The sequence below is a fragment of the Cinclus cinclus genome, chromosome 7 (assembly GCF_963662255.1).
Source record: "Cinclus cinclus chromosome 7, bCinCin1.1, whole genome shotgun sequence".
NCBI lineage: Eukaryota > Metazoa > Chordata > Aves > Passeriformes > Cinclidae > Cinclus > Cinclus cinclus.
Window position 1 is genome coordinate 19273924 of NC_085052.1, and position 18270 is coordinate 19292193.

The 18270-nt window shown below is 42.5% G+C and overlaps 1 protein-coding gene across 4 annotated transcripts in view; it reads left to right on the plus strand.

Moving 5' to 3' along the window:
* Positions 1 to 15655, plus strand: part of PAX2 (paired box 2) — an 84892-nt gene extending 69237 nt beyond the window's left edge. For 2 of the 4 annotated variants that reach the window (XM_062496722.1, XM_062496723.1), the window contains exons 8-10: positions 6387 to 6488; positions 12300 to 12386; positions 14295 to 14488. In XM_062496722.1, the coding sequence (XP_062352706.1) occupies positions 6387 to 6488; positions 12300 to 12386; positions 14295 to 14371 (266 nt within the window). In that variant the 3' untranslated portion in view covers positions 14372 to 14488. Of the gene's footprint in view, positions 1 to 6386; positions 6489 to 12299; positions 12387 to 14294 lie in introns of all 4 variants that reach the window. The other 2 variants (XM_062496721.1, XM_062496725.1) reach the window with 2 other exon arrangements.
* Positions 15656 to 18270: the final 2615 nt, after the last annotated feature.

Sequence of the window (18270 nt, forward strand, 5' to 3'; positions counted from 1 at the left end):
CTTAACCCTTCCCAGCTTTGCAAGGCAAGGCCTAGCACCGTTGTTCCCATTGCAAGGGCTTTACACAGTCTTTCAGGCTGAAATCCTCTCTGTGGTGGCTGGGCAGAGCAGAAATCCAGGGGCTGGATCAGATTGGCCTAATGCTACAGCAGCTTAAGCGGTCTGTTTTACCAGAGATTATGGTTTCACTTACACAGAGCGCCTGAAAAATGCTGTGGTTTAGGAGGGATTATAGCTGAAAATTCCATGCTTTAAAAGAGAAATAAAGCAAGGGAAGGACTAGGAAATCCAACGTGCCTGGGGGCTGTGCAAACAGGATTAACCCCTGCCCATAGCACCTCTTGCTTCTGCCCACCCACGCTTCCACGTCCACCTTATTCTCTGCCCTTTCCTCCTCAGCAGTTCCCCATACCTGCTGTCTCTTGTATAATAAAGAGAATTGAAAAAGGAGTATAGAAAATGCCCGGGACTGAAGTGTCCTCAGTTTATTTACTGTCAAACAGATTCCTTGAAAAATACCTTTACACTCGCAACCTGTGAAAGCCCAGGGAACTTTCGGCCCTCTGCCTGCAGATAGGTCTATTCATCCAAATTATCTTGTATCAACATTATTTGGGTAAAGGCTTCAAGCATTCCCAGAATGCTGGTGGTGACTCTGCCTGTTTGGTCTGAAAGTAAATCTGTGCATTGATTGCCATCTGATGACAGAGGATGCAGGAGAAAAATAGTTTGGGGGGGTCCTTGATCTACAGAGACTGGCTCTGGCACATGAAGACTCACTAATGGGACAGTAGGACAGTATTTACAGGTTGTAAAAAGCAGAAGCTGGGTGCTGATGTGCTGCCTACTCTGTTAACTGTAAAACAAAATCCAGACATTCCAACTTCCATTCCCCATATCCTCCACAAAAGGTCCTTGCCAGAGAGAGCTTCCTAGCAAAAAGGGAAAAGAAACTACAATCCTCACTTAGCTTAGTAAATGAAATGAGAGAGGAAGTGTATCCCTTTTGGCCAGGACTGATCCTTCCCAATTAATTGAAACATGAATACGTGTCTTTGCTGCAAAGAAGTCTAGGTGATGAGAGACCTTTGCTGGCCACCCATGTTAGAAGTACTTGGAGGAGAACACAGATGGCAAACTATCATTTTTGCCAGGTAGAAAATCTTTAGGAAACAAATATCTCAGAATAAACAGCATTCACAGAGGGGAATTGCCCAGCCCTTTATTGTCTAGGTGAGCACTACAGCCTTGCAACAATGTGCCTAAAGTTAATTAAGCCAGTTCTACATTAATGAAGTCAGATTTATGACCTAATTATATGTCACATTTTTATTTCTCTGTATAAATCAAAACCACCAGAACTAACTTATTTCATAGTCCATTGGCAATAGTTTCCATCACAGCAGAGAGATGGCCTTCATTTATTGGCTTGAATTTGTTTACCTGAGGATGGATGGTTTGCCAGATAATTTGGATTGGATCTGATCACATCATCCATGCTTTGCTTTCAGGTGTCCAAATACAAGACTCTATTACTGCTGACCCAACAGCAGTGGGTGTTCTGGAGTACACATGCTTTAGGTCACAGAGTTCTCCAGTTCTCAAACATCCTACTTGGCAGCCAAGTTAGGACCAGTTACAAAGCTGAATCTACTGTGCCTATGAAAATCTGCACATCAGAAATTGAGGACCAGTGGAAACAACAATAAAAATTAGACCTTTTATAAGTCCCCCATATTTCCTTTCTTTCATTATGTCTCTCTGTCAAGGTATCTATCTGGCAAAACCACACTCTGGAAACAATCAGAGTCAGCCTTGACTGCTTTTATGCTTAAATCTCCAAAATGCCACTGTGAGCAAGAACGATTGATTCATCCATCTGTCTATCCACCGATTTGTATTTTAACCTCAAACTCCAGCTATACCATTTTTGTCAAGCTTTTATAAAATTTGGCTTGAGAAGCTTTGGCCATTACACCCAGCAATCTGTTTAATAGGTGCTTATAGCAAGGCTACTCTCCTGAGGAAGGTTACCTTGGGTTTGAAGAGAAAACATGGTGCAATTCCTTGGGCCAAACTGTGTAAGTGTAGCATCTTCATATGCCCTTGGCCAGCAAGAAAAGCAGCAGGAAAGGGCGCACAAAAGCTTCAGAGCATTCTTCTTCCCAATCCTATGCTTGTTCCTGTCTTCCCTCTCCTGCATGTTCCCTTCCTCACCTCTCCTCTCCTTGCCTCCCATTCCTCCCCTCTGCCACTGCACTCCATTCCCCTCATCTCCTGCTGCCCCGCAGAGGCATTCCTGCAGTCAGAGCCTAGCCCCCAGGCACATTTACTGCTGTTGTCTCAGCACTGGCTCCTCTGATCTACTCCTAGCCTTTTTATTTTTATTTTTGTTTTAAAATTAATTTCCCTATAGATTTTAACCACTCCATTTTCATTTACCCATTTTGTTCTTCCTCTCCTCCCTTCCCCACCCTCCTCTTCCTTCCCCTGTTCCCTTTGTCTGTCTGTGTCCATCCCTTACCCTACCACAGAAAACCTCTCCTCTCCCCTCAGTATAAAGCAAGAGCCTCATGGAGCCTCTCTCACCCCTTTCACCCCCACCACGCCGGTCGGCTCTGGGCAGGCTGATCTTCAGCCCTTCCACATGGCCCTTTCAGATGATGCGTCCACGCCTTGCTACAGTGCCTTCCTTCATCATGGTGCCCACTTTGGGCAGTCCAGCAGCCAGCCTCTGATAGCAGGTAACCGGCCTTGGCCACACACTGAGTGGGGATGCTCTAGGCAAGGGGTTCAGTTTCGTCCGATGGGGAGGCCAGTAAATGCTGCAAGCTCTTTGAGTGCAAGTGGGAACCAGAGCAACCACATTCCAGGTGTGTATCTGCAGCATATGTTCTCAGCTCAATGAAGAAACAAAAAGCTTTCATGCCGGTCCTTCATTTTTAGAATAAAATGGGAAAAGAAGCTGTAACTGTCTAAAAGTGACTGGGTGTCCCAGTTGGATTGAGTTTGGGGCTTAGTATAGAAACATGCAAACAACAAAATTCTGTGTTGCCTCAATAGCCATCATGTCCTTGAGTACTGCAGGCACAGAATACGGTGTGCTAGCCTAAAGGTACATGACAGCAGTGTGAAGATCCCAGCCAGCTCTAGGCTTGCCTGGGTTGTTCAGCATGGGTTGCAGCTGTTAAGTCGGATAGACATGGGCAGTTGGTGAGCACTGCCAGAGCTGTGCTGTGAGCAGTATTGCAGTCACCTGGCTTGGGAGTGTCAATGTGAGCTGGTGCCTTCACACAGCAGACCAAGCAGTAAAGAACCTAGCATCGTATCTGAATGTCAGGAGCAGGAAGGATGGGTGAGAGACCATGTTTTACAGCCAAAGGAGTACAGAGCTGAGGTAGGTGGCCTTTAAGGGAAGAGCAGCATTTATGGGCAGGAGGGAAAGATGAGGAGAAAGGTCAAGTTTCAGGTATGTACTAAGGGAAACTCCTGAGCAAGGTGACAGAAGCAACACTGAATTGCAGAATTTCAGGGGTGACTTGGGTGAAACAGCGGGTATAATCTTGGGTGACCACTGACCATTTTTCAAAGAATGTAATCTGGACTTTTTCAGAACAGACAAGTCTTACTGCAGACCACAGTTCCTAATACTCAAGAAACATATCTTACCTCTGCCTCCTTCATGTTCCTATATTATTTTTCTCTTTTGGCTTAATATCCTTCCTTTGTCTTGTCATGTGAGATTTCCATTTCTAAACCTCTGTGTAGGAAAACAGCAAGTAACAGCAGAGAAGACTTGTGTTCATAAGACTGTCTTGGTCCTACCTTACTGCAGCCAGTAAGAGCCTCTGAGTTCTGGGCACTTCCTAAACCCAGAAGTCTCCTAACTCTCTCCAACAGTACAGATATCTGGGGATACTGTTCTGCATGACCATCTTCTAGCCTAGAAGGCACTGTTTCTTGAGAGGCATGTGCCTTAGGACTCTTAGAGGGAATTAGACATGGGACAAAGCACTGAAAAGTGCAAACAATGTCACAATGATGCAGGTACTGTTCCTTACTCAGAAAGTTCTTGCAGGAGGGAAACTGGCTGCAGTTGGAAGCATGTTATGAGCTAGCTTTGCCATGGCCCTGCCGTACAAGAATTTAATAATCCTTTCTACCTGTTTAAAGTGAGAGGAGGTTATAGAAGGGGTCTGTTTGTATATAACAGCATTTTAAGAGTTTCTCTGTGAGACTCTTAACTGATGTTACAGATACAGTACTTGTTTGTCATCTTCTTTTTCAAGACTGGGATTTTGACAGATGATCACTTCCCAACAAATTTTCCATGCTCAGTTTTGAACATCAACCTCTATGCGCTCATGTCTGAATAAAAACACAGGGGCATATGTGCACACATCAAGTAGCAGAGTGAGTGTATATGTGATCCCACCTGAATGAAATTGTCAAAATGAATTAATTTTGCCTACAGCTACATAATGTTATTTTTAACTTTTCAGTGACACTGTTTTCTCACTCATCACTTGTTGTTATTTCTCAGGCTAGTCAATAAATGAAACTAAAAGAACAAGAATTTTAAGCAAAAAAATTTCTTGCCTTAAACCAAAGTGAGAAAAAAATAACTACATCTATTGGGTGTTAATCATTCCATTTAACATACAGCTACAAATCACTAAAGGAATGATGGTGATAAAAGAGTAAAAGAGTGTAGAATATTAATCCCTGATACATTATGTATTTATTTTATCAGTATTGGGGAGTGGCTGGAAAACGGCTCAGCTGTTCTCTAAGAAGATATAAGCTAGGAACATCAGCCACTGATCAGGAACTTCTTCAGGGAGAAACAATGAACTTGCATTTCTGTTTTCTTGAGTAAATCACCTCAGTAATCTTTACTCAAGTCCTGTGAAAGCAGTGACACTGGTTTAGCCTACCTCATCCCAGAGAAACTTCCTCCCTTCAGGTTAATGTTCCATGCTTATTAGTTTTTGCTTTGCCTTGTAACTGTTAATTATTTCTGATTCCCCAGCCAAGGTTCATGCTTGTTCCAGGGCCTGCTTTTATCAGTTATCATTCTGCTGGTAGTAGAGCTAAACCAATACTGCCTCTTCTTTCATTGGCATATCCCAGCATGGCTGGCTCCAATGGTGTTAATGGGCTATACTTAACCTGTCACTCCTAAAGGCCAATCAGACTCTTGCCCTCCAGGTAGAATAGACAGGAGAGACAAATTTAACAAAAGAAGAACAAATAACACAAACTTCTTGGTGAGCTACAGTTCACCTAGGGGATGTGAAAGGCCTTCGATGCCTGGACCAGGCTGACATCTCAGTAGGCAGTGTTGGAGGTTGAGCTGTAAATCTCTCAGCAGCTGTGGGGGAAAGATTATCTTAATTTATTTAGCTTTTTGTTTTGTTTTGTTTTAGTTTGTTTGTTTTGTTTTGCTTTGGCTTGAAACTCCCAGCAGCTTCTGAGATTATTTTAGTTCATTTAAATGCAATAAGCACTAACAGCAAATGCCCTTCTGGCTGGCCCATTTTCAGGCTAACCAGTCCAAATGAGGAAATGCCTCTGGCATCAACCAAGAAGCCCCCAGCTGCACTTCCTAAGAGAGGAAAAATATACTACAATCATACACCCAGTCCACACCCCTCTCTACTTCTTTGGTGGTGAAAAGAAATCACAGCTTTAAGTATTATAAACAAAAACTTGTACCTGTGATAAAAATGAAGTGAGACTCAAACTAATTTGCATGATCCTATTATTATATACAGTACACCAGCACCTGGAAAGAGTCCAACCAGTATTGTTCTTATGCTAAGCACTGTGCAAATGTACTAAAAGTGTGCCCTTGCACCAAAGAGTTTGCAGCATACAAAGAAGAGATACAGAGAGGTGACTTGCCTAAAACCATCAGCAGGTGAATGACAAAAGTGGGAAGAGAGGCACAGAAAACTCTTGGATCATTTCCCAGTGCCTTGCACATTGATCACGCCCTAAAGCAACATCACCACAGTTTGGAACTGCATCCACTGCATATAGACAGGACTTCAGCTACTCTGGCAATGAACATGCTGCCATTCTCTGTGTAGATCAGGGCCATTTTGATTTAGTTAAAATAGATCCAAAATCTACAATAAAACAAACCAAATTCTTTTGAGCCTCACCAAAGCTAACTTTTGACACTCATCCTTACAGTGTGAGTTCAAAAGCCCCCCAGTCTTCACCCAGAATTTTCAGTGGGTGGACAGAACTCATGTAAGAGAAGGCTGTGCAGTAGTTGCCTATCAAGTTTTGTGACAGTGGGAAAAGAGGTGATAGCAAATCAATATGGAAAGATCTTATCTGTATTGATCATCGGTTCTGATTCTCTCCCTTTACAGGTCGTGATATGGCAAGCACAACCTTGCCTGGCTACCCACCTCATGTTCCCCCAACTGGACAAGGCAGCTACCCAACATCAACTCTTGCAGGAATGGTTCCTGGTAAGTCAGCTGCCAACCCTCACTGATGGTGCACACATGTCTGAACCATTACCAGCACTGTGAGAGCTTTCACAGCTGACTTGGCTATTGCTTTGCTGACATGCAGAGCTATTCTTTTCATAAAGAAACCATCAGGTGCCTATAACCAATGCAGCTAACAACCCTTTTTGTAATGTATCACTTTCCCCCGAGTAACTGATTCACTGCTGCTATGGGCAGCTAGCTAGCTATAACCTGTGGCAATTAATTGGTAATTAATTAACCCTAGTATTCATTAACTAATGTAATTATTTTCCAATGACCCATGCAGATTATTATGTACTGTTCATGGCTCAAGATACTCACCTATCCACTAACTACGGGTGACAACTCACCTTCTGTCTAAAGCCATGGCATCAAGCTGAAAATGGTAATTTAATACCTGCCGTATTTGAACACCTACTGTCTATATAGCCTAAATTTACTAAGAACTCAGAAATTATTAACAGCATTTCATGAGAAATGCTAACTATTCACTCTCAACAACCAACTACTTAGCCATCCCCTGTTTGTAAAACAGTGCCTCCAAACCAAGAAACTATCAACCTAACCCTACATCAAAAGACAAACTCATGCTTTAGAGAAAGACCTTATCTCAGCATATGGATTCTTCCAGTCTTTTAGAAGAAGAGAGAGCATTTGGTCTAGGACAACTGAAGAGTTTATTACCTCAGGCTCCATTATCCACTCTCCTCTGATGACAGTTGTCCCCCAGCAGATAAATGAAGAGGCAGGATTTTCTTTTCTCAGACATGGTAACTCAGAACTCATCTGCCACTGATTTCTGCTTTTTATGCTTGCAAGTCATGATGATTAAGGGGCAGGTACAGAGCCCATTTGGCAACCTCTGCTTCTGAAGAGATGAGTCCAGACCAAAGCAGCAAAAAGTTGAGGACAGAAAGCTCTTCAATTACTATCATATGATTTGCCAGGGCTTACGAGTGGAAAGCCTAACTTACCTTCCCTCCAGATCTTGGAACACCCAGCTAAATGAACATTAATTTCAGTGAGGACAGTGAAAATATAACTGTTAGGAGATGTTTTCAGGTCAAAGTCTTAACATCTTTTAAGTGACAAATCATAGAATGGCTTGAGTTGAAAAGGACCTTTATGGTCACCCAGTTCCAACCACTCTGTCATGGTGGACATCTTGACAGGTCATACAAAGCCCCATCCAGCGTGTCCATGAACACTTACAGGGATTGGGTAACCACAGCTACTCTGAGCAACCTATTCCAGTGGCAAATTTCAGGGCATGTCCTACTCTAAATTATTCAGGGAGATCATTCGGCTCCAGAACCATACAAGCACTAAAACAATATAAAACCTAGTAATAAACCCCACACAATGCCCCCCAATAACAGTCTGTAAATTCAGCTGACAATATTGAGATCATTTATGATCAAAACTTAAAGGAGGTCACAGCATATAGAAATTATTAATAATAACAAAATAGCTGGCTCTTTGAGTAGAAACTGTTCAGTGTTTGCTATTTAAATTTAATGTCCTCACAACAAAGATGATACTGACTTCTAAACTGGGACAAAAATTTTAAGACTACTAATATCAGGGGTCACTTATCCAAGAATAGCGCATTTCAACTCCTTGATGTGGAGGCTGCATATAAGACAGTAATGTCCCAAAAAAAAACAAACCCAGAAATATACCCTAAGGGAAAAGGAACGGAATTATACAGAATAGAGTTAAGTTTTACTTCAAAAAAAGAAAAATCTGTTCAGATGGATATCTTCATATTAAATCTGATGTCAACATTCAAGCAGAGGGAGTTTTTCCAGTGGCCTACTTGGGTATCCTGCAGTAGTTACTGCATCTTTCAACAGAGCATCAGGTTCTGGCTGTTTCAGTCATACCCCACTGGTCAGACCCAGCTAGGAAGCCCTTTTCTTCCTGTTTTCTAGTGTGACTGAAGCCAACAAGATGGAGATAAAGAGGCTTCCTGGGAAGAAACAGAAGACTTTGCTTTAATGGGTCACTCTGCAGATCTCTGCAGCCACTACTTTGTGTCAGGGGCCAATAGGGGAAATATGAGGAAGGATGTAAGAGTAGAGAGAGCATGTATTGGTATTTTCTCAAAAGATCTCCCAGTCTCCATGTTGCAACCAGGAGACTTTCTAAGCCAGACTTAGTACCTTTCTATTTAATATTAAACCCTTGATAGGTTTTCCCTCTACAAATGTAAAAAATATCTCCTGAACCCATATAAGCCTTTAACATGCATAGAAACATTTTGCAAGAAGTTCTGTAGCTAAACTACATATTTTGTGAAAACTATATCCCTTATTTGTTCTGAACCTGCCACCTGCTAGGCTCACTTCATGCCTTATCGTTTCTGTGTTAGAAGACTAATCCAATAAGATTTAAATACAGATGCTGAGAAATAGTGTTAGTAAAGATTCCCTGAGCACAGATTGCACAGAATATAGGCCTCCTGAGATCAGTCCTCTGGGCTGACTTGCAACCTCTGTTAGGAGTCCAGTTTGAACAATCAAATACAGTGGTGCCAATGGTTTGTTATGTGCCCTTAGGCCAAGAAAGTTCAGGGGCCAGTGCTTTAACTACACTGGAAACAAGAAGCTGGCAAGATGACTACTCAGGAAGTATCTTTAAGAAACATACTAACATGCAAACAAACCTATTGTTCAGAAGTGAGAAAACATGGGAAAGAGGCTGTGCCTTCTCTTAACAAAGGGGCAGAGCTAAACACACAACTTCACAAAACAGATTTCTAACCCCATTCAGAATTCTGATTCCTTGATATTTGTTTTCATCTTGCACTGGTATGAGGATCCAGAACCTTGCAACAGTTTGGTTTGCAAACATCAGGATGAAACATTTCAATAACATCAACATGTTCTAGACATCAAGACATATTAAAATTATGAAAGAATTGAAAGGAAATTAAATGAAATGAGAAAGGCAAAATGAAACAAAACAATAAAGTTGAAACATAATACTTTGTTTCAATTTGCAATAACTTCAGAACTTTTCTTTCTAAAATTCTATTGAAGCTGACAAGCTCGAGCAAAACATTTCCATTTCAATGCAACAGCATTTTCCAGTGGAAAACTGTTTCTGAGAAGATTGTTTAACCAGAGCTAATCAAAGCTGCTATGTTCTACCCATGACAACCTTTCACTAGACTTCTACTCACATAGTCTAGAGAAAAGCTTGTCTCCTGTAGCACTGCATTCATGCAACATGACCAGCAAATGCAAACGTCTGTGAGGTTTATGTGGATGATGTGACAAGATTCCTGCGCTCGCCCTTCCTGTAACTTCAGGTCCTGGATTGTAAACATGGACAAAAGCCAGTGGTCCTGAGCACACTCCTGGAAAAGCAGGGGTTAGTCACTCACAAAAAGATGAATCAGGTATTGGGCTACACTTAACCTGCATATCTGAGAGTTTTCCTATAAAAACAACAGAATACCTTTGATCCTTTTCTCAATTCTTCCTCTTTCCCAGAAAGGACATCAAGTTTCTGCAAACTATTTGAGTGAAGTGAGCATCCAGTGGAGGAACTGAAGTTTACACAGAGCAGTGCAGAGCCTGCAGAGGGCTGGGGACAGCAGCGGCAGGGAGTCGTTAAACAGAATCCAATGTTGATGAGGAAATTACACTTGTTTCATTAGTGATCTGGGAAGGCGATAGCTCAGTTCCTCTTGGTCACAGTTGAGCTCAAAAGCTCATTATCCTGCTGCATGCATGCTTTCACTCCTCGTCAATAAACACTGTTTCCAGTGGCTGCCCTCCCTCCTCCCCACGCTCCATAGCTGTGGCTCTTTCTCCTGTGCTTAACCCGTGCTTTAGCAACGCTATAAACAGTTTATAGCTGGAAGTGAGAAAAAAAGTCTTGAAATATCAGAACAATTTCTCTCCACACAGTGAAGTTATGTCTTATGAAGCACTTCAAAAGCAGAAATTCTCATGAGAATAGTGTTTTTTTTTCTCCTTTGGGAAGCAAATTCATTCCAGTATATTCCACAGATAAGTCAATTCAGTAGAGGGAAATCTGGACTACATTGCATGGTCATCTTTGCAGGTTTCACCTATTCCTTCTCAGCTAGTTGTCAGATTTGCCATGCAGGATGTTTCTAGCTATGGAATTATGCTGAGTTATTATCATTAAAACAGTAGTTAGCAAGATCTCTCACACAAAATGAGGCTTTATGCTGAAACTAAAAGCTACTATACTAAAATATCTTTGGATGATGATTGGGTTTGATTCATACTAATTTTTGCACTGACTACTTTGGTTGTCAACCTGAAACACTAAAACATTGCTGTAAAGATTCTCCTCAAGTTTAAAACAGTACAAATCCCCTGACTTGAACAGACTTCATTTCTACCATCTGAGAATCTGTGGTTTTGGCTTTAACACTCCAGTGAGAGGAGATTTGCAGAGATTATGCCATAATTAACTGACATTTTTTGGTAATTGTATCACAGGCATACATCCCATCTTGCATTACCTTCTTTTCCTGTTCCATGGTGTCTATCAACTGTCAGGCACTTTTCAAACACTTCTGTTGTAACAATTCCACCTCTGCCTTTGGGCAGACCAGAAGCTAAAACGCACACTATTCTTACACTGCCTTTTAAGCACATAAGGTCTTTCAGACGGGGTTGATTGTCCACAGTCTGTTGTTACTACATTAAATTGAGCTTATGATCAGATCATGCCGTGATTTTCCATAATAGAATGATACATGTTTAAGTTTGGGGAGATTTGTTTATTTTGAATGCAGCACCATACCCCTTCAGTTACCAATTCAAATATGCTGCACAGCCTTCTAAGAAATGGGGAGACTCAGCTCCTTCTGCACAATAAAACTGAATGTTTTAGAAGACTCTGAGCCATTCAGATCTTGGTTCAGAGTCGTACTAGATCAGAAAGCTTGGAACAATTTTGGTTTGGGCCCATTTTCCTAATGTGAAAAGGGGAGCTGAAGCACAACTTTTCTTTCAGATTCAGCATAGTACCTAAAGTGCTAATCATTAGAAAAATATTTTCCAGAGCTAAAATGCAGCAAGTTTTCTCTCTAACTCACTAACCAAGCATAAAAGGGAGGTTAATCATGTATGAATCACTTTTCTAATACCATCATCCAGAGTAAGAAAGAAAGTGATTCATGTATTTTCCATTTTGTTTTGTATTTAAGCACAGCCAACTCAGAACATTTCCAAAAATGAATGATACTCTTCTCTACAAATATACCATCAGCCTCAGTACCCTAATAAAAAAAAAACCAAAACCTTAGCCATACATATTGCCATTAACAGCACTACTAATTCCAGAGTTACTTGTGAGCTTGTCCCATCAACCTTCTATGCCTGCTGCCTTGACACTACTGGAGAACCTTCAATGTTATTTATAAGAAAGCTGATAATTAAGTGCATAAAAGCTTGCATATGCAGTCCTACTGCAGCTTGAGAATTGAAAGACAGAAAGCAATGGGGGAAAAATGAAACAAAAAACCCCACTTTAATAGTTTATTTGTATTATTGGATTCGAACTGATTTCTTGGTTGTGAAGGAGTCAGTTTTGTGATGCTTAATGGTATGGGTAAGCAACTTTGCACTGGACAGACACTACAGTGACTCGAAGGGAAGAGTTCCAGCTAGACTAGGAAGCTACATACACCAGTTTTCCTGCTGGCAAACAGATTCAGCATGAACAGTGGTCTGATGGAACAGCAGACATAAATCTTTATTCCAAACTGTATTTCACACTTTCCTTGTTTTGTTCCAGGGAGCGAGTTCTCAGGGAACCCCTATAGCCACCCTCAGTACACAACCTACAACGAGGCCTGGCGGTTCAGCAACCCTGCATTACTAAGTGAGTACCTTTCCACAGCACACCCCCAGCCTCGCGCTCCTTCTGTTTGTCTCTTTGTTTTCTTTTCTTTGATTTTTTGTTTGTTTCTGAAGAGGAGTTTCAAGTATTTGGGCAGGTGAGAGGCCTTTTTCCTCACTCCCCAGTCCAGTTTGAAACGGGTATATACGCCATGCATGTTTTGTATCAGTTCTGAAGCCAATTCCTCTTTCATGAGACAGTTCAGAACTCTGGTTCAGGTCTGGCTTCTCCATGGACTGCATCCACAATTTATTCCAGATGATATCAAAATTGAAATTTAGGTTCTGCTGCTCTTAGGCCACAACCAGCATACTTTCAAGGCCTGATTAAGATAAGCTTTCACTCCTTTCCCAGATTAAATCCAGAGTCAATTCCTGGGAAATCTTTAAATCCCATAGAATTTCTTCCTACTGGACCAGTTGGACTAATGTCTAGAGTGGGAGACAGGCTGCATCACAAGATTTATAATGGCCAGTAGAGTTCTCTTGCAGGGATATATATCCATCTCCAGTCACTGATATGCTCAGAAATAGGGTTTTTTTGAGGGGAAAACAAACTCCTATGAGACTTTAGCTTCCAATACAACATTTCTTTGCAGGGGAATAGGAAGAGATTTATTATACATAAAATAAATCAGTTGTGATTATTACCTATATATTTACTGAGGTTTAACAACTGGATAATAGATGCACATTTTATTCCAGTGCTGTTAAACTTCAGTAAATGTGACCTTAATAATCAATCACTATTTAACACACACTCGATAACCATCTAAAAAGCTTTCATGCCAAATGTGACCCAAATCCCAGGTAGTAAAACACTGTAATTTTGTTTCATTTCTCCCCTCCTAGTTTTAAAGTGACCCATTACACTTTGTCAGGTACACTCAGAACATCTGGCCCTGACACTTTCTTTGTGGCTATGCATCAGGTGTGGCATATTTGTGCTGTGATGTTTGTTGTGGTTTTGCCACAGGCATTAGCCAAGCCCCATGCAGCCGCTCGGTCATTCCCCCATCCAGGAAGATCAGGGAGAGAATTGGAAGGATAAAAACTAGAAAACTCCTCAGCTGAGATACAGACAGTTTAATAAGGAAAGCAAAACCCACACACACAAGCAAAGCAAAACAGGGAATTAATTCACTCCTTCCCATGGGCAGGCAGGTGTTCAGCCAATTCCAGGAGAGCAGAGCCCCATTATGCAGAAGGGTTACTTGGCAAGATAAACAGTGTCACTCCAAACATCTCCCCTTCCTCCTTCCTTCCCCCCTTGACACAGTGACCGTGATGTTGTCTGGTCTGGAATATCCCTTTGGCCTGTTCAGGTCATCTGCCCTGGCTGTGTCTCCTCCCAGCCTCCCATGCACTCCCAGACTCCTCCCCAGCATGACAGTAGAGAAGCAAAAAACTCTTGGCTCTGTGTAAGCCCTGCTCAGCAGCAAAAAAAAAACCCCTCTGCATTATCAACCCTGTGCTCAGCACAAATCCAAAACACAGCCCCTTACCAGGCACTCTGAAGAAAACTACCTCTACCCCAGCCAAAACCAGCACAAATGCTCATGGGCTTACTATTGATTGTCAGACGATGCGAAAGGATCTCCTTCCTGCAGAGACGTGTCCTATCCAGGGGTCACAGTAGCACCTATCGACTCAAGTGTGGCCCTCAGTTGGCTTCCACTGATTGCCTTTCCCTAATCCCATTAGGAGCTTGGTCTCCAAGTTCTTATTTTGGTTCTTTAGCTTTTCTTTCTTTCTACCTTTCTTTTTATTTTCAGTTGTCCCTTATTTCTTTTCTTAGTTTGATTGTTTCTGTTTTTTGTTTTGTTTTTTTTTTTTTTGTTTACTGTTTGTCCTTTCAACCAGTCCATTCTTCTCCTGTGTTAACTTTCAGGTTCCCCTTATTATTATAGTGCCACATCCCGGGGCTCCGCACCTCCCACTGCTGCCGCTGCCTATGACCGCCACTAGTTACCATGGAAACCACATGAAACTGCAGGGCGACAGCTTAGGCCTCCACATTGTACCTGTCTGATCACCTCCCTCCATCCCTGGGAAGGGTGAAGAGACCTTCTCCGTTCCTCCCCACAGTCCAGTTCCTTCCTCTTCGCCACGAAAGCGCCGGACCAAGCGCTCACCACATGAGACTGAGACCCCCTGGTTCCCCTGCCCTCCGCCCCGACCGCTGCCCCCGCGCCAGGAACAGCCTGCGGCCAAGCGGCTTCTCCTGCAGGAGCCCTCCAACACCCCCGCAGAAAGCTCAGCCATGCAAAGTCCTCTCGGCTTCCAGGACTCCAGGGGGCTGGGAAGCAATGCAGCTGGCAGCCATTGCCTTACAGGACCCCTTTCTGGGAGCGGTAAGGGCCAGGGAAACAGGGGAGAATGCCGCTCGTGAAACACTGTTCCCCAAAGATGTACTCTTCTGTGGTGGACTCTTGAGTGTATGTAACCTGTGATGCTCACCCTGTTTCCCAGGACAGAGGGAACGGTCTGGCTAGAGCAGAGATGGCAGCACAGAGACCTGGCCCATCTGGCAATGAAGAAAGGACCAAGTAAAGATCTGCACCCCACGAGGGGTTCTCTGTGCACCTCATCCCCACTTTCCAGCATGGATTCCCCCAGAGTTGGCTGCACCTCACAGGTGGTGACTTTGCAGGCCAGAGTTGGGAGGAACCTCACACATACACCCACAATTTCTGTGACACACAATCAGCTCAGACAGGAGGATGGAGCAACATTTACAAACAAACCAACGAAATGAAGAAATATATAAATAGATATATAAATATAACTGTGTTTTTATGCTTTGTCATGAAGGTCTGTAAAAAGGAACAAAAAAAATCCCCAATTTTCTAAAAAAACCCAAGCAAACAAAACCAACAAAAAAACCAAAATAATAATTAAAAAACCCTACAAAAATAAAACTCCAAGTCCCATCTCTCCCCACCACCTGAATGGCAGACGAGTTCCTCTGACGTTTGATGCTCCTCTTTCACTCTAGGGTTTTGTTTCCTTTCTGTTTTGCACTACAATGGGATGATGGTATTGGAGAGGATTGGATGCCAGCTCCACCCGGTCGCCTTCTCCTCCCCCTCCTTTCCCAAATCCTGTCTCTGGGGAGCAGTGTGGACAAGTCACATCTGACAAAGTTACCAAATACATCAGTCAACAAAAAAAAGCACTCTGAGGCAACAAAAGTTTTCCATGTCACTGGTTGGCAAACAAAGAAAACAAGCCCAGCTGCGCTCTCACTGCGCCGTGTGGTGGAAAGTGTGGGGCTTCATGTGGGCCCATCTGATTGCCCTCTGGACAGCTGAGACTGAGATGGACAAATTCAGGATTGGCTGGGATAATTGCTTGGTTCCCTAGTCCTTAGCCTTCAGTCCTTTTACCTTAAACTCTGTACCTGTGACGACTTCAGTTCACCCACATCCCAACTTTTGCAATTTTAGATATGCCCAACACCCATTCTCCAGATCTCCACTGCTGGTGACAGCCACCTCTGTGCCCAACACCTAATTTCCTAACCATTATAGCCCTGCTATATGGGCCCCCCTTTGATTCCCCACCCATCTGCTCATACACCTACTAATTTATAAGGTCCCCGTTCAAATCCATATGCTTGCATCCTACCAGCCAGACCCAATATACAGCCCCATCTTTTCATCTTCAATCCTGTATTGTGCACCCTAATACTTACCCCTTATCCCAAATGGTCACCTGATGATTCTCTAGGGATTCTCTGCTCATTTTGGTTCCCAAGTGACGGACAAACACTGTTCTGCAAAAGGCTAACTGTCAATAGAAATGCTTATTACTCATGTATTGTCAGCAAATTCATAAACTGTTCCTTGCACTGACACTTCCTCAAAATTACTCAAAGAAAACATGAAGGCAGCTATAGCCTGTCCCCAGGGCACCAAGTCTGCCAAAGTAGATCCTTGTTGTTTTAGAGAGGTTTCAGATAAAACTCGTGGGCTGTTGTCCATGGACAAAGACAGGATTGAGAATAAAACCCCTGAAGGCCATAACAGTGAACAGTGGAGCAATCTGTACAGCCAACATAATGTATAAAATCCAAAGTTCCAAGCCTCTGAGGAGATGTGGTAGTGGACTTGGTATTCTGTCTCCAAGTTTAACTTGTATGTATGAAATCTACCATCAGTAAACAGCTGTGTTGATCCCAAAGGCCCCTTTCACCTAACTTTTTCAGCCTTTGCATGGCTTTAGCTGATTATAGGCCTGTGTCTTCTTTTATGCGGTGCCCAAATGTTAAGGGTATTTGGGGGGACATTTACATAGAAGATATAGAGCTAAAATCTGTTCCTGTACAGAATAAAATCAAAGCGGTTACTCCTGATCTATTAAAAGTATCATTCTGCGCATCTTACCTCTGAGTAACCTGCTGCAAATAGCAGAGTACTTACACAGTCACCAAGACCAGAATTTGGCCTGTTGTCTGATCTTACTCTACGAGAAGAAAATTCTGATAAATTTCTAAAAATATGCTTTCACCACTCCTTCTGTTTCCCTTCACAGACACGAGGTAGATGCTGAGCCCTGTTACAGTGGTCTCTCTTTTAGTCTCTCAGTACAACCTCTGCTCTACTTGTGCACCACCCAGATTCACTCAGCAGGTAGTCAGTGCAGAAGCAAGACATCCCAGGACAAGCAAAGAGAAGCTCCTGAGGAAGCTAGACAAAAGGAGACTGTCACACTTCACACTTGGCCACCTACAGCCCAGTGCCCAGGTCAAGAGAAGCCAGAAGCTCAGAAATGCTTATTTTTATGACGGTGTTTCACTAAACTTGAGGACATGAGCTAGAATCTGAAAGCAGGATTTAGTTGTCTCCCTCATGGCTGGCTTGATTTGACCCTTGGAGGGCCAAATCTATTGTTGGTTTAGCTCCACTGGTAAAAGAGGATTTCCACTAGGCATTGGATTCGTCTGGAAAGTTCATAAGTACAGCATGTAGTTTGACCAGGAAAATTCAAAGGAAAGCAGAATTACACAAAGGACTGGGCATTCTAATCCTCTTCCACCACCATCTGTAGACCCTCATGCGAATGTACTGAATTACATTTGCCAAAGAGTTTCTTGTGTTGGTTGTTTTGATTTACAGTCGGTGGATGCATTGTAAAGCAGTATTATAGCCCAAGTCTAGTAGCTGACATGGGGATTTATGTGGTGATATTATGCAGAAGAAAACCATCAATATTCATCTAGATTCCATTAGACTGGACTATGCAGGAAACGCAAAAATTCTACCAATTATTTAATATTATGTTATTTGCAAAAAACAATTGCTGCTTTGTAGGAAGATAATGTGTGTAATGTGAAGGCAATTCCTCTTGTATATAAGTTCATCTCCATCTTCATCATGGTAGTTATTAAAACAGCCTCGTCTCATCCTGTAGATAAGGAACACGCTGTGTGTACTGTGCAAGTCTCGTTGTGCTCACTGAAAACAAAACAATGTGTTCAATAAAGCACAGCACAAATCCAGAACCTGAGGGAACAGCCAAACCTTGTAAGGACCCTTTCCCCAACAGGCCAACAGCTGCTTTGTTATAGGTGGGGGGTTTTAAATTATTTTCCTTTCAAAAATGTTACAGGAAAAAATGAAAAAGGATTGGAGGAAGAAATCATTATGCAAAATCCAGTGAAGTCTATAACACAAACCACTCCTCTGTTCTGCTGTCTCTTACCTTTCTCACAATTCTTTCTCATATCCTCTTTCCATACAATATCTACCGCTCTCTTTTATTATTTCTCATTCCCAATAGACTTTTCTATCCAGGGAGGAAAGAGCATTGCTGATATGAGAGCAGGTATCTGGGACCTCAAACCCCCCAGCTCTCCTTGCAGC